Source organism: Scardinius erythrophthalmus (genome assembly GCF_964197995.2).
Source record: "Scardinius erythrophthalmus genome assembly, chromosome: 9".
Taxonomy (NCBI): Eukaryota; Metazoa; Chordata; class Actinopteri; order Cypriniformes; family Leuciscidae; genus Scardinius; species Scardinius erythrophthalmus.
In genome coordinates this window covers 35,886,484-35,902,104 of record NC_138229.1, presented here as the reverse complement: position 1 = coordinate 35,902,104, position 15,621 = coordinate 35,886,484, and the positions used below count along the sequence as shown (strand labels likewise).

The 15,621-nt window shown below is 38.5% G+C and overlaps 1 protein-coding gene across 1 annotated transcript; it reads right to left on the bottom strand.

Moving 5' to 3' along the window:
• Window positions 1–9,932: 9,932 nt before the first annotated feature.
• Window positions 9,933–11,225, bottom strand: LOC308695636 (beta-1,3-galactosyl-O-glycosyl-glycoprotein beta-1,6-N-acetylglucosaminyltransferase 3-like; the record flags this gene model as incomplete). Its single annotated transcript, XM_081373821.1, has 1 exon — window positions 9,933–11,225. One exon carries the CDS (start codon window positions 11,223–11,225, stop codon window positions 9,933–9,935), a length of 1,293 nt encoding a protein of 430 aa, XP_081229947.1.
• Window positions 11,226–15,621: the final 4,396 nt, after the last annotated feature.

The window sequence follows — 15,621 nt, the reverse complement described above, 5'->3', positions numbered from 1 at the left end:
AGAAAACCCTCACGCAGTGCTGTGTGAGTGTCTTGAGTTTTTCACTCAGGGAACTCACACACTGCTGTGTGTCTCTCCGCTGTCAGGTATGCATTTCTTTGTATTTTCATAATTGTAATTGTGTTAAACACATTGTGCTCATAGAACACACATTACAGTTGTTTGTGTTACTACACTGCAAAAAAATGCTTTTCTTACTTATTATTTTTGTGTTGTTTCCAGTCCAAATATCTAAAAATTCTTAAATCAAGAAACATTTACTAGAGAAGTAAAATGACATAAGAAATTCTATTTTGTTTTCAGATAAACAGAAAGTAATTTAAGTAATTTTTGCTTAAAACAAGCTAAATTATCTGCCAGTGGGGTAAGAAAAATAATCTTAATTCAAATGGAAAACCAGAAAAAAAATCTTAATTCAAATGGAAAACAAGATTATTTTTCTTACCCCATGCACTGGCAGATAATTTAGCTTGTTTTAAGCAAAAATTACTTAAATTACTTTCTGTTTATCTGAAAACAAAATAGAATTTCTTATGTCATTTTACTTCTCTAGTAAATGCTTCTTGATGTAAGAATTTTTAGATATTTGGACTGGAAACAAAACAAAAATACTAATTAAGAAAGCATTTTTTTGCAGTGTACATGTACACAGGGCCGGCGATTGCTATAGGCGAACTAGGCGGTTGCCTAGGGCGACAAATGTGTTGGGGGCGCGGACGCACTCTAGTGTCGCCCTATCTACTTCCCATATTAATCATAAAATTAGAACGAAATGCGAAATAAAACATGTTTATTAAACATGATCAAAGGGCAAAGGGCGCCCCCTCAACCACACGTTTAATTACTTGTCAACCTGATTATTAGATTGAATTTATGATTTTTGTCGACCATTTCTGGATTGGCGGGTGGCGGGAGGGTTGCGTTACGTTACGTTAGGGAAGTGCTCAGCTGCTGGCGCGTTGATCGAAAATGAAGCGGTCTAAACTATGGGATCAAATTCCCGCCAAATATATAGCGGTCACGTATAAAAAAATAATAAGCGTGAATCAAAAATTTAAAAACACATGTAAAAATATATTGCACAAACTGAAAAAAATAATGCAAAATGATCAGAATAGCAAACAACGTGGTCACGGATCAAAATATAATAAGCGTGAATAAAGAAATAACAAGCATGAATAAAAACTTTAAACACATTAAAAGTTATTTTGCACAAAACTTAAACTTATGGTCATGCTTTGTTAAAAAGTATGGTTTTATTACTGTGTACTTTGTGCTTTCTTGCATTTTCTGCTCATATTTTACTCTTTTGTACGCTTGTGATGTTTTTCTCTTCGCTCTTCTTTCTATGTTCTGCGCTTGCTCTTCCAAATGTTGCAGTTCGAGTTTCATGTAAATTAGGGCGGGCTTAAGCGTCACCATTGGTCCACTAGTTCTAGATTGACAGATACTCCTCTAGCCAATCAATCGAAGAGGGGAGTTGACGTCACACTAATGCGACTCGTGGTACAAGCTGTTTATGTTTGTACAATTTCTTCAATCCCATTATAATATACTAAAATGTTATTTTCTAATACTTTTATATACTGTTCAATTTCTTATTTGTGCTTTGATATGTGCATTTATTAAATTAATTATTTTCGCTTGGCATACCAGCGTGATTACGTCACCGCACACTTCAGTGGGTGGTGCGCGCCCGTGAAGCACTTCATTCTGAGTAAATATAACAACAAAGAAGCACTGCTGCACTCTCTTTTGTTTCATTTTTCTTTAATCATTATACTCTTTTTCAGGAGTGCTACACTTACAAGGGAAGACGGCAGTTCAATTTAACTTTACAAAGACTTTCAAGCAGTAAAGCTATCTGAACTCTGGACATAAATAATTAAATTCATTTTTTTTTTAGATACATGAGAATGTTAATGTGCACACAGGTAATTGGTGTTAAACAATATTACTTGGCTCATGATGCCAATATGTTAAGGCTGCTGTTAGCGAAACATCCTGCAATTATGAAACACTACAATTCGTCGCAAAAACTAAGTTAAAAACGGCCATTGTCTGAAGACTTTAGGACTTTGACCTGTCGCCGCAACGCATTGCCTACCTTTTTTTTATTAACCTCGCCAAATTTGACAAGATTATTGAAAATGATTGTGTTACAGAGAAGATATAGAGAAACCAGTTGAATTTAATACAGTGGTTTATTACAAACTTACTGTGTTTACTTACATAGCTACATAATTGCATATTACTTTAGAATTAATGTTTTAAATATAGCTTAAAATTTGAATACAGTAACATCTCCATCAGCGATAGGTAACGTTGTTTCTAGAGTGCCGCTGTCCTGCAGAGTTTAGCGTCAACTCCGATTAAAAACCTCACCTGTCTTAAATATCCTAAAGACGATGATTAGCTGGTTCAGGTGTGTTTGATTAGGGTTGAAGGAGCTAAACTCTGCACCCAGGAGTCAGGACCGACATTACACATCCTTGTTATTGATTAAATATGATTTTAAATATGAAAGTAAAACGGCCAGTAGGTGGTGGTGGCTGCTTGGAGAAGATCGACGTTCGCGGTGCCAGGTCCAGTGCATTAGAGGTGAATGATGGATCATCAGACAGGCATAACTGTAACAGGTCGTTGTTAGGATGACGAATTTAACTATACCATATTGCCAGGTATACGTATACCGGCAACAGTTTGAGTTGCAGGCACACATGCAGTTTAAAGGTGTCCTGTTGATGGTCGTCTTCCCCTGTATAACAAGTAAGCATCAGTAGCCACGAGTCGCATTGGTGTGACGTCAACTCCCCTCTTCGATTGATTGGCTAGAGGAGTATCTGTCAATCTAGAACTAGTGGACCAATGGTGACGCTTAAGCCCGCCCTAATTTACATGAAACTCGAACTGCAACATTTGGAAGAGCAAGCGCAGAACATAGAAAGAAGAGCGAAGAGAAAAACATCACAAGCGTACAAAAGAGTAAAATATGAGCAGAAAATGCAAGAAAGCACAAAGTACACAGTAATAAAACCATACTTTTTAACAAAGCATGACCATAAGTTTAAGTTTTGTGCAAAATAACTTTTAATGTGTTTAAAGTTTTTATTCATGCTTGTTATTTCTTTATTCACGCTTATTATATTTTGATCCGTGACCACGTTGTTTGCTATTCTGATCATTTTGCATTCTTTTTTTCAGTTTGTGCAATATATTTTTACATGTGTTTTTAAATTTTTGATTTACGCTTATTATTTTTTTATACGCGACCGCTATATATTTGGCGGGAATTTGATCCCATACTAAACCTCTGGTGCACAGGGACGAAAACGGAGAAAGGAAGAAGATAAAAGATAAAGCTCAGTATAGAGTAAGTCTTCTTATCTTAGCTATTAAGGTGTCCAATGAAATAAATTTACTTAGTATTGTAGCCTACATCACCTAATATTGGACGTTTCATTGCTGTCACTAAGCTATAGTTTGCTAGCTATAGTTACTTTGAAGGTGAATAAAAATGGCAGAAACAACTGTTAATATTTTATTATTTGAGATAGAACTAAAAGAACTTAAATATTTTAATTTTGTAGTGGTACATACATTATCCATAATAGCATATTTGTTTGTAGAAGGTATAGTTAAACCAGTTTAATGGTCATAATTTGCTTAAATTAATCCAATTTGGTAAATATCCTTGAACATTCTTTGTAGAATTTGTGTATAAACAATTTACAGTTGATTCTTCAAGTCATAATTTGCTTGTTGAAGTGTTGGAGTGACTATTAGAGCATTTTTGTTTGTTCATCAATGAACATTCTTTGTAGCATTTTTGTATGTGCAATTTATTAGAGTGTATCATTTAAGTAATATTTTGCTTGTTGAAGTGTTGGAGTGACTACAGGTGAAACTCGAAAAATTAGAATATCGTGCAAAAGTTCATTTATTTCAATTATTCAACTTATAAGGTGAAACTAATATATTATATAGACTCATTACATGCAAAGTGAGATATTTCAAGACTTTGTTATGGCTTACAGCTTATGACATATCAATTCATATCAATTCTAATTTTCTGTGATTTTGAATTTGGGGTTTTCATAAGCTGTAAGCCATAATCATCAAAATTATAACAAATAAAGGCTTGACACTTATCAATTTTCTTATTTCTTATAAAGAGCGGGGTTGGGGGGGGGGGCGCAAAAACTCAATCTTGCCTAGGGCAACCAAAGGGCTAGAGCCGGCCCTGCATGTACACATAGACAAGTTGAGTTTATTCTTTGAAATACATGACTGCTTTACTGTAAGTGTTGTATGCAATAAATTGGTTAAAGGTTGTAGATTAGGGTTATAACTTTTTTTACAACTTCATGTTCCTGCATTTTAAGTCGATGAACGTTTGCCTATAAACAAAGAAATGAACTTTCATTTCAATATCGTTTTAGAAAAAGGTCACCCTGAAATTTTGTTTTTGTTTTTGCCATTTGGAACTTTATATTTAATATGCATATTGCATGTGTAACCGTGGCGTGAGGTCACACTTGATGGCCCCAGAGGAAAGTACTCCCACACAGGCTGGCTCCTAAAACACAGAAGATATGAATTAAAACTCCCTTTTACACATCCCATAAACCTCAGTAGTTGGTCTAAACCAAACTCAAATAGTTGGTGGTTGCTAAGGTGTTGCTAGGCAGTTGCTAGGGTATTCTGGGTGGTTGCTAGGGCATTGCTAGGCAGTTGCTAGGGTATTCTGGGTGGTTGCTACGGTGTTGCTAGGTAGTTGCTAGGGTGTTCTGGGTGGTTGCTATGGTGTTGCTAGGTGGTTGGTAGGGTATTTTGGGTGGTTGCTAGGGAGTTGCTAGGCAGTTGCTAGGGTGTTCAGGGCAGTTGCTAAGGTATTATGGGTGGTTGCTATGGTGTTACTAAGTGGTTGGTAGTTGTCACAGATGATTACTATTGGAGTTCTTAGCATTTTCTTGGCATGATTTAGCACTTACCTAATCACTATTAGCATGTAGCTATTCACAGCTAGCATGTGTAGCATGTTGGAATTCCTCTTTGCTAGCATGAGTCAAAAGAGCCAACCCCTAACCCAATCTCTATACGATGTTCTGATGCAGAGAAATAGGTCTTGCAAAATGGTTGCTAGGGTACTCTTTTTTGGTTGCTAGGGAGTGGCTTGGCAGCTGCCAATCATGAAACTCCATAGGCTGATTGTCAGTGTGAATGATATAAACCAACTCCCATTCCTCTGTGACATTCAGAATGAAAGATATCCCTCTATGGATTTTGGTTGCTAAGGTGCTCGACAATGGTTGCTATGGCGGGGCTAGCAAATGTTGTGGTGTCTCATGAATGGCTGTGTGCTGCCCTGAGTCAAACTTGTGTTAACCCCTTCTCTTTATGATGTTCTGATGCAGAGATATAGGTCTTGCAAAATGGTTGCTAGGGTACTCTGTTTGGTTGCTAGAGAGTGGCTTGGTAGCGGCCAATCATAAAACTCCAAAAGCTACTTGTCAGTATGAATGATATAAACCAACTCCCATGTCTCTGTGACAATCAGAATGGAAGATATCCCTCTATGGTTTTGGTTGCTAAGGTGCTCGACAATGGTTGCTAGGGAGGGAATAGGAAGTGTTGACGTGATTCATGATTGGCCGTTTGCTGCCCCGAGTCAAACGAGACCACCCTTGTGTTTCTATGACAATTCAGTCCGGAGATATCCCTTTGATCTCTTTCAATGGAAGTCTATGGGACTTGTTGCTAAGGTGCTCTAAATGGTTGCTAGGGCGTGACTAGATAGCTTCACAATGATCCTGAGAGACTGATTGGTCGTCTGAGTAAAATGAGCCCACCCCCTTGTCTCTATGACACTGTGATCCAGAACTACGTTCAATACAAAATCCCTATGCAATGTGTAGGACGGCCCATGGGCCGTCCTACACCATTGTAAGTCAATGGGAAACTTTGGGACGCTCCTGCCCCCCAGGGGTGCAACTTTTACCCCATTGTGAGGTATGTTCTTACAGAGCCTGTCGATTTGACACTTTCCTGAAGAAAATGTGAAGTGGTGCTTGCAGTGGCAAATTTCGCCACCCGGTTGCGAGGGTGTTGTACATGATTGCATACGAGCCAACAACCATGTCTCTACGTTGCTAGGCAGTTGCTAGGGTATTCTGGGTGGTTGCTAGGGCGTTGCTAGGTGGTTGCTAGGGTATTCTGGGTGGTTGCTATGGTGTTGCTAGGTGGTTGCTAGGGTATTCTGGGTGGTTGCTAGGTGGTTGCTAAGGTATTCTGGGTGGTTCCTAGGGTGTTGCTAGGCAGTTGCTAGGGTGTTCTGGGTGGTTGCTAGGGTGTTTGTAGAAAGTCACTAAGGTATTCTGGGTGGTTGCTAGGGCGTTGCTAGGCAGTTGCTAGGGTGTTCTGGGTGGTTGCTATGGTGTTGCTAGGCGGTTGCTAGGGTATTCTGGGTGGTTGCTAGGGCGTTGCTAGGCGGTTGCTATGGTATTCTGGGTGGTTGCTAGGGCGTTGCTAGGGTGTTCAGGGTGGTTGCTATGGTGTTGTTAGGCAGTTGCTAGGGTATTCTGGGTGGTTGCTAGGGTGTTGCTAGGCAGTTGCTAGGGTGTTCTTGGTGGTTGCTAGGGCATTGCTAGGCAGTTGCTAGGGTATTCTGGGTGATTGCTATGGTGTTGCTAGGTGGTTGCTAGGGTATTCTGGGTGGTTGCTATGGTGTTGCTAGGTGGTTGCTAGGGTATTCTGGGTGGTTAATAGGCGGTTGCTAAGGTATTCTGGGTGGTTGCTAGGGTGTTGCTAGGCAGTTGCTAGGGTGTTCTGGGTGGTTGCTAGGGTGTTTGTAGACAGTCACTAGGGTATTCTGGGTGGTTGCTAGGGCGTTGCTAGGCAGTTGCTAGGGTGTTCTGGGTGGTTGCTATGGTGTTGCTAGGCGGTTGCTAGGGTATTCTGGGTGGTTGCTAGGGCGTTGCTAGGGTGTTCTGGGTGGTTGCTATGGTGTTGCTAGGCGGTTGCTAGGGTATTCTGGGTGGTTGCTAGGGCATTGCTAGGCAGTTGCTAGGGTGTTCTGGGTGGTTGCTATGGTGTTGCTAGGCGGTTGCTAGGGTATTCTTGGTGGTTGCTAGGCGGTTGCTAGGGCGTTGCTAGGCAGTTGCTAGGGTATTCTGGGTGGTTGCTAGGGTGTTGCTAGGCAGTTGCTAGGGTGTTCTTGGTGGTTGCTGGGGCGTTGCTTGGCAGTTGCTAGGGTATTCTGGGTGGTTGCTATGGTGTTGCTAGTTTGTTGCTAGGGTATTCTGGGTGGTTGCTAGGTGGTTGCTAAGGTATTCTGGGTGGTATGCTAGGGTGTTGCTAGGCAGTTGCTAGAGTATTCTGGGTGGTTGCTAGGGCGTTTTTTCCTTACAAAAAAGAAAAATAGCCTTACGTTTTACATTATCTTTCAACCCCCTAGTATTTAAAGAAATAAAGGACAACATTTAGGTGATAAGTAGATAACCTATAAAAAATACCCAAAAGAGTGTGTAACAATGCACAGGAATGAGTAATTAGTCCTAAATCTACATGTTTAGTGTAACTAACCCTCTATACACTATAGAGGGAGTAAAGGAAAACTACAAACCGAACAGCTATTATAGCAAAGGTCTATTTAAATATGGAATCAACTTCGCCTACTTTGTTGTATTTTTCTTAATTTTTGCAGCCATAAAGCTATTGTTAGTAGACTACCATAACAAAAAATATCAAAGGATGACCAGTTTTAAAAACCTTTACACAGGTAAACAAAGTAAGGGGGGTGACGACCATGCCTTATTCACACACAGACTTCAACATTCAGCATGCAAACCACAACAATGGTTACAATTACATTTTATATAAGTAAAGAACTAGAACTCTTGTGTAACTGAACTACACTAACGAAACATTTGTCAGTACAACATACTATTCTTATTTCACTTGTTTTTTTTTTTGTTGTTTTTTGTTTTTTAGACAATCGGTTTGCATGGTTTTTTAAAGTAAGTCTTACTGATTCTATTTTACAGTGTAGAACTCAAATACAGTTCACTGAATTGTACTGTTAATCATGTCAACAGGATTCATCAAAAATAAATTACTGAAGAAGTTCTTGAGCAATTTGCAAATAAAATTATTTAAGTTGTTGAATGTAACTTACATTTGCGCTGTAGGCAAAAGTTGTGTTTGGAAAGTCTGCCATTATAGCATCTGTTAGCAGAAACAAACTAGATGTTTCAGTTCATACCTCACATTTTCTTTGGTTTACACAAAAAGAAAGTCTCTAAAAGACTTCATCTAAAAAATTATTTCATCATTCTCAGATTTGAAATACATGGTGAGACTTGTTTAGCTGCAATAAGTTTCTAGACTCTAAAGGTTTCCCTCTGACAAATGTGCCAAATCTGCAACACAGATTCCCAATAGTGTGCACTCTAGCGAGTTCGGTTGTTTAGCAAAAGTACAGCAAAACCGACTGTTGGTGAGTGTGATGGTATTGGCTTTATGATGTGTTCGAAACATAGATCAAGCATAGCGGTCTGACGTGTCAACTTCTGGTTCAAACAATGGTAGGACGTTGGGGCAGTCCAATGGGGGTCAAGGTTTAGCTTCGGCAGTTACAGTTTTCAAGTCATGTCAGAAAGAATGTATTTATGAGATAAAATGCACATGAACATCAGCACAACTCGTAATTATGAGTTTAGGTAACTTTGGATTTTCTTAAGAGTTAGGTTTGTGACGGTGAAAACATGTCAGAGGCAATGAATGCAGAGTCTGCCCTAGTGAAAAAAACCTATGCCAAAATGTATTTAAAATAGGCCTACATTTTATTCCGGACTAACTATACTACAAACCCATTAATATATTTACTGATATATTGCTTGATACTTATATAAATATTTTATTTGGAGTTCTTCTTTATTGCACAATGCACATTTCTTAATATTAAGCCTAAAATGCGTTTAATATCACTAATAGTAAGGATAGTATGATCACTGTATAATTTAAATGCAAGATATTTAAAGTGTACCTTAAGTATACTTGCAATAGTTTCCTTTTAGCACAATAAAATATACGCAAGAATATCTTGGACCATACAAAAATACTTGTTCCAATTAAGCAGACTTTAAGAATACCAGTTTAATATATAAAAAATACAATTGCAGGGTATTTATATTAAGTACATAAATATGTAAATGTATTTGTAGTATACTTAGCATAAAATAAATATATTTAAAATACATTTCAGTATATTTATTTTTCACGAGGGTAAAAGTACATGTGTTTCTGTATCCTAAGTTAGTTCAAGCCTGGATCCTCTTACTAATTTCTACGACCTTTGGAAGTCTGGAGAAATTTGTCTTTAGTAAACTCTCTCTCGTTACTTTGACTCCTGGTCTTCATTGAGCACACTGGGCTCGTGATGGGCTCTAACTGTAATTCTCCAACATTAAGTTTTTGTTAGTTTTATTTTTGTTTTTTTGTTTTTCATTTAAATTAACCATTGTGAAACGGAGAGGGTTTTCTGCTTTTCCACTTGAAGAGTGTAGTTTTCATTAACTCATTGTTTTCTGATTCTGCATCAATATTTATATGGAGAAAGGTTTCATTTTCTAACTATAGGTAGTCTAAGTAATGATTTATTGATGTTAAGTTATTTCCAAATCTGTTGGTTTATATGAAGTATTAATTGTAACACAAAGAGAGCTTCTCTAAAGTGTACAAATCATTTTTAAACACAAATGATTAATTTAATTGAAAGTATTTGAAGATTTGCATCATCCTATTAATATGACCAACTTTAAATATATAAATGTTTATAATATACTTTATTACATTTACATTCATATCCATAAAAAGATTCCTATAATATTTAGAAAAATATACAAATAGATGCTGTACCTGTCATTAAAACATCATAAAATAATGTCCGATTTTTTAACTGTTATTAATGATCGACCATAAATAGCTTTGTACCTTAAAAAAGCTTCCATACATTTGATTGCTACATCATCTACTTCTGGATCAAACTTGTTTGCCAAAAGATGGTGTTGCCTCACAATCCATTTCAAGTCCCCAGCTCCATAGACACACACTGCCCGTCTGTACGTCCCAGTGCATGGTGGGTAGGGAGCCCCACGCTTTAGATCTCCTTCATGGTAGCTCCACTTCACTAGACGAGCAATTGAGTTCATGTCTGATTGCTCGTACTTTCTGTTTGGAGGGTTGGATCCTGGTACTGAATGCATCCGCTGTAACGTAGCCCACATGTGCTCATCTGGACTGTATGTGTCTTTCTCCCATTCCATGAAATCTTGAATCTCTTTGGTTTTGAAGATGTGATCCACAAACTCTCTTGAGACCACAAAGTAAGCATTTCCTGAGAACATAGGGCTCTGTATAGGCGGGGGTGACTTTGTAACATTGGTCCGAGTCACAACATTCGTAACATTGTAATGATACTGCCAGCGCACTTTTTTGGAGTTTACGGTCTCGGACTCCAAACTGTTCTTTCCGTTCAGGAGTTTTAAAGACTGAATAATTTCTCCATTGGTTTTAAGGGGGAAATCACTGCCACAGGTGTTGAGCAGATACCTCCACTGGACAGGTGACGTGCGCAGATCCTGCATGCAGTTGATGTCCGCTTGAACTCGAGACCAGGAAGCGTAGATCACATTCTCCAGTTTGCTGGCCACAAACACGTTGGTCAGGCAGGACACAATGGCCCTAACTGCTTCTTTAAAGATCTCAGGTGACTTCTGGTCCACATGAACACAGTACACATTGTCAGGAGTGTAAATGGCCCTTAAGAGCCTTTCAAACATCTCAATCTTCTCGTGGATCACCATTGAGTAAGCAATGGGGAAATCTCGCTCCTCTTTACTGAGAGAAAACATCAGGAACCCTCTGTCTCGGATGTAGGATGGACAATCCTTGGTTGCGTTGAGATAGAATGATTCGGACAGCAGGAATTTCCTCTTTTTTTTCGAGGCCAAGAGCTTCCCGAAAATGTCCTTGTCCACTCCGTCCATGTCTCCTTGGATAATAGCAGAACAAGCCTGTAGTTCTCCAACATCCTGCTTTAGTAAGTGATTCAATACCAGCTCTTTCTTATGAGGACAATTTGTTATTTGTCCTAGATAGATCAGCAAAAAAAGGGCCACTGAAATGGAGATTATTTTCAGAATCCACCGATTTTTAAATCTCATGTTTAATACTTTAAAATTATATTTTTCCAGAAACAACCTGTACCAGTGAGGTATAAAACATCTTGTGACAAGAAAGCGAATCTTGTACAAAGGGGAAGGGCGGACTTCTGTGAAAGAGGTTAACAATTATTGCGCTTAATAATTAATAATTATAGAGCAATAATTTTGTGAACATTACCCACCAGGAAGGTGTGTATTAAGATATTGTATATCATGTCTGACCGTTTTGAGGAAGCTATTTGCTTTATTACCAGATCTGTAGCCTGTATGACATGGATTTTATATTCTTTAACTTAAAGGTTTTTATATGATCACTCTAGTTAATAGTAATCTATAGACCCTGTTCTCTCTTACTCACGTTTGTTTTTGAAGCTTTGATTGTGTTTACAGTGTGCAATATAACATGTGTTCATGTTTCGCGTGTAAAAAAACACAGTATTTTTCACACAATTTACTTATCTGTATATCGCTGTTTTCACTGCCCTAAGAACGGGCTGATGACTTCCTTGTTCTATGAAGTACCTCCTTCAGAAATACGTAACGAGTTCTGATTGTGCCAGCAGTTCCTGTGTTGTGATTCGACAGCAGCTTAGCGCACGTTGCCCGGAAAGGTCACGCCTCTTAGTCACATGTGGATTATAATTTTCGGGAACCGAGTTAAACATAAATTCTAACCATTGATCTCTAAGTACCTACAGCGTCCCTGGGAAGGCCAAACAAAGGTTATTGGACTCCGGGATGAAAATAACAGCGTCTCGACGACATGGCGACAAACACACTCTACAAACGCAACTCTTCCTCTTCTCCGTGGGAGCGCAACAAGACCACGGCCCCTTTTTTGTGTATTCCTGTGGGCGGAGGTTAGTCAAAAAACTGTTCTAGTGACGTCATTAAAGAAGGAAGTAGAGGGATGTAGTCCAAACCGGCCGTTCAATGTAGGCGACTTTTAAATAAAATACCTCGCTTGGCATTGAACTTTGAGCTTTATAATTTTACAGATATTATTTATACTCTAACAACAACATTACACACTAACTAAAGTTTGAAACATGAGATCACGAAGAACGGGACCTTTAAATCAAGATGCATTTACTATATAAGTAAAATGGCATAAGATAGTATGTATTGTTTTCTGGGGGGTTAAGTGAGTTTTCACTTAAGACGTAAAATTATCTGTCAGTGAGGTATGATAAATAATCTTTATCCATAAAACAAGACATGATATCTTATGCCACTTTACTTAATTAGTACATTCATCTTGATGTAAGAATTTTTAGACTAGAACTAGAAAATACCAAGTAAGAAAAGCTTCTTCTTTTTTGTATTTCTTGTTTTTGTTTTGTTTTTGTTGCAGTGTTTGAAGTGTCAGTATAAGCAATTACAAGAATTCTGTTCTCCTTTTTGGTTCTGTCCTTTAAAGATATCTATAATCATAGCTCCTCAACCCCAAAACCAGGTGCGCAAGAGTAGGTCCAACAAATCCAACAATATTTGTGTAATAAATATTTACAACTCTTTTGTTCTGGTCTTGGTATTTAAGGGAAACTGGCAGAAAATTGTTTGGGAATCTGTACTTTGCAGTGGTGTGGTGTGGTGTGTGGTGTGTGTAGTCGATTGCCGAGTTCACGCGCGTGATCATAGGTAACTAAACCTATGCGCGTGAACTCGGCAATCGACTACTTTGGACTTCAACCGAAAACAGGATGTAAACACAGGTATTTGCGCTGGCTTAAATAACATAATTTTTATACATATCTTTCACATCTACTGCAGTCAGATTCACTCGTGTTCACTCTGAAGGAATCACTCACATTTTCTGTGCACTTGTAATGACACATCAAGGATGTTAAGAGGCTAAAAGCAGGTTTAAAACTTGCCCCATTGAAGTCAACAGGGTGCAAATTTTAAAAATAGAATAACTCGGTGTAGGCAACACCGATTTTTGTCGTTGTTCTCTGTATTGACAGCACTCCAAATGTACAAAAAAATGAGCTCAATGTTAAAATTGACCGGAGTTCTCCTTTAAGGACATTCCCCTTTAGGCCAACCCAAGATTCCAGACGCTGCAGCAAAATATTGTGGTCCACCATATCAAACGCAGCACTGAGATCAAGAATCATCAATACAGAGTTTTCCCCTTTGTCCAAAGTCAAGAAAATATCATTAACCCTCTGGGGTCTGAGCTGTTTTCTGGGCCCTGGAGGTGTTCTGACATGCACTGACATTTGTGCTTATTTCTGTTACTTGTGACATTTTCATGGCTAAAGTCTGATTACACTGTATTCAGCACAAACTCTGCTACAATAATATATCAGCAGCATGTATGTAAAAGTTTGTTGTTTTGAGATAATGACATTTATACGTGGGTTGTGAAAATACAAAAAAAAATTCTCACTGAAATAAGGCCATGAAACCCATACTGATTATTTCTTAAGACTTTTGAAAATTGTATCACGTAGCCTAGAATATTTGCTCCAAAACTATGTGAAAATCGCCCTGACTGCTCATTCAGATAAGACAATATATTGATTTAAAATTTGTACGACGTGTTTTGTGTGAGAAAGCTTTTTGCGGGCTTTAAGCTTTATGTGATCACATCATTAAAGGGTCATTTCACCCATTTGAACATTGTTTTTTATTTAAAGTGGGTCATATATGTAGTCGAAATGTAAAATAATTTTTGAATTTGGTGCCTTCGTGACCGAGAAAAGACAAAAAATAACTTCAGAACGCATTTGTATGAAAGACAACAACTCCCACAATGCACCACATTGCACAGCTCCGCAAGCCCCTCCCACTAATCCAGAAAGCGCATATCTGCCTATAAGAGAAATCACTCTTCCGTCTACAAGGCTAGCTACTACCAGAGCTTGAAATTCATTTCACATTCACACAAAATGTCTAGTTAGTTGGCGAACTCATATAGTGCATTACTCCTCGTTTGTATTTTTTTCGAAAAGGTGAATTATTGCGTGGTACCTGGATGTTCAGTCAGAACATATGCGGTGCGAAACTAGGATAGTTCACAACACAAACGTCCGTGTCCTCGTCTGATTCAGAGATTTCGTCCAAGAGAAATTGTCATCGTTGAAATTCTTTGCCGCAGACGGACTCTATCTCTGTGTTCGTAGCGGTTCGTAGTTGCATAGTGAGATCACCGGCGCCACCAGTCCACCCTAACTCGAGCCAGTCCGGGCTCCTCGTCCGCGGCAGGCAGGTCTTCTCTGCCTCGGCTGCTCTTCGCTATAATGCGGCTTGTAAAGGTAGCCACAAACACCTGATTCAAGCATCAGACTTCTGAAATCCTCTTCTTCTATATCATATTGAGCACTCTCCTCCGCTATTGTCATAACTGTACATCTGTCTCCACAGCGCCTGTTAGCTTATAGATTCAAACAAGATGGAGGATATTGCTTTCAGTTTCAGAGAGTAAAGTCCCACCCACTGATCTGTAATAGGTCTGTAGCGTGAGCGCGCCCCACCCTGGGAAAGATGAGAAACTAGTGTCTGTAGTCTTAACAGAAATCCCCCCCTCTAACACTTCCTCCTACAATGACGCAAAATGACGATTTTTGCGTCATTGTAGGAGGAAGTGTAAGAGGTAAATAACAGATTTCTCCCATCTCAGGGGAAAATGAGAGAGTGTTGCACGACCATTCAATAGTATGACTGGGTTTCTAACAATGCAAAGCTTAATGCAAATGGGTGAAGTGTCCCTTTAATATGTAAGCTTTTCACAACCGAGAAAGACAAAGACCCTCCCCTAACGGCCCTATTAGGAGCTATCAGGCCCTATCATTCTGAGCAACCTTGCACAAAGAATGAGGAGATTTAAAAAAGAATGGCTTTTTGATTGTTTGGATTTATTTACAACACAACATAATCCAAAGATACAAAACAAATAACAAAAAAGCACTTATTGAAAACAATGATCCAAAGACAGAGACCTTTGTGCCATTCCTAAAAACATTGTACATACCTTTCATTTCCAAGGTGTTTGATTTTCACTTTACCATGTTCATGTACAGAGACTCATGTGAATGTTGAAGTCAGCAGGACTCAGTGGCATCTGGGCCCTGAAAAAAAAAAAAAAAAAAAAGTGAACATACTGATATCAAGAGAACGGCCTGAACGATTTTGGGAATAAATTTTAGATTTTTCTGGTTAAAATTGCTTTTTAAAATTCACAGAATACACACACACACAAATGTTTCCAACAATATATAATATAATGAACACCAGGTTTGTTGTGCCTTGTAGGCATAGGCTATGTGCAGTGCTGCATAAAATAATAATAACAATAACCTATAGCAGCCTGTAAATCTTCCAAAAGATTTCAGTAACAACTAAGCTAGAGAAAAATATATTGATTATCATATGTTACTTCAAATGTTTC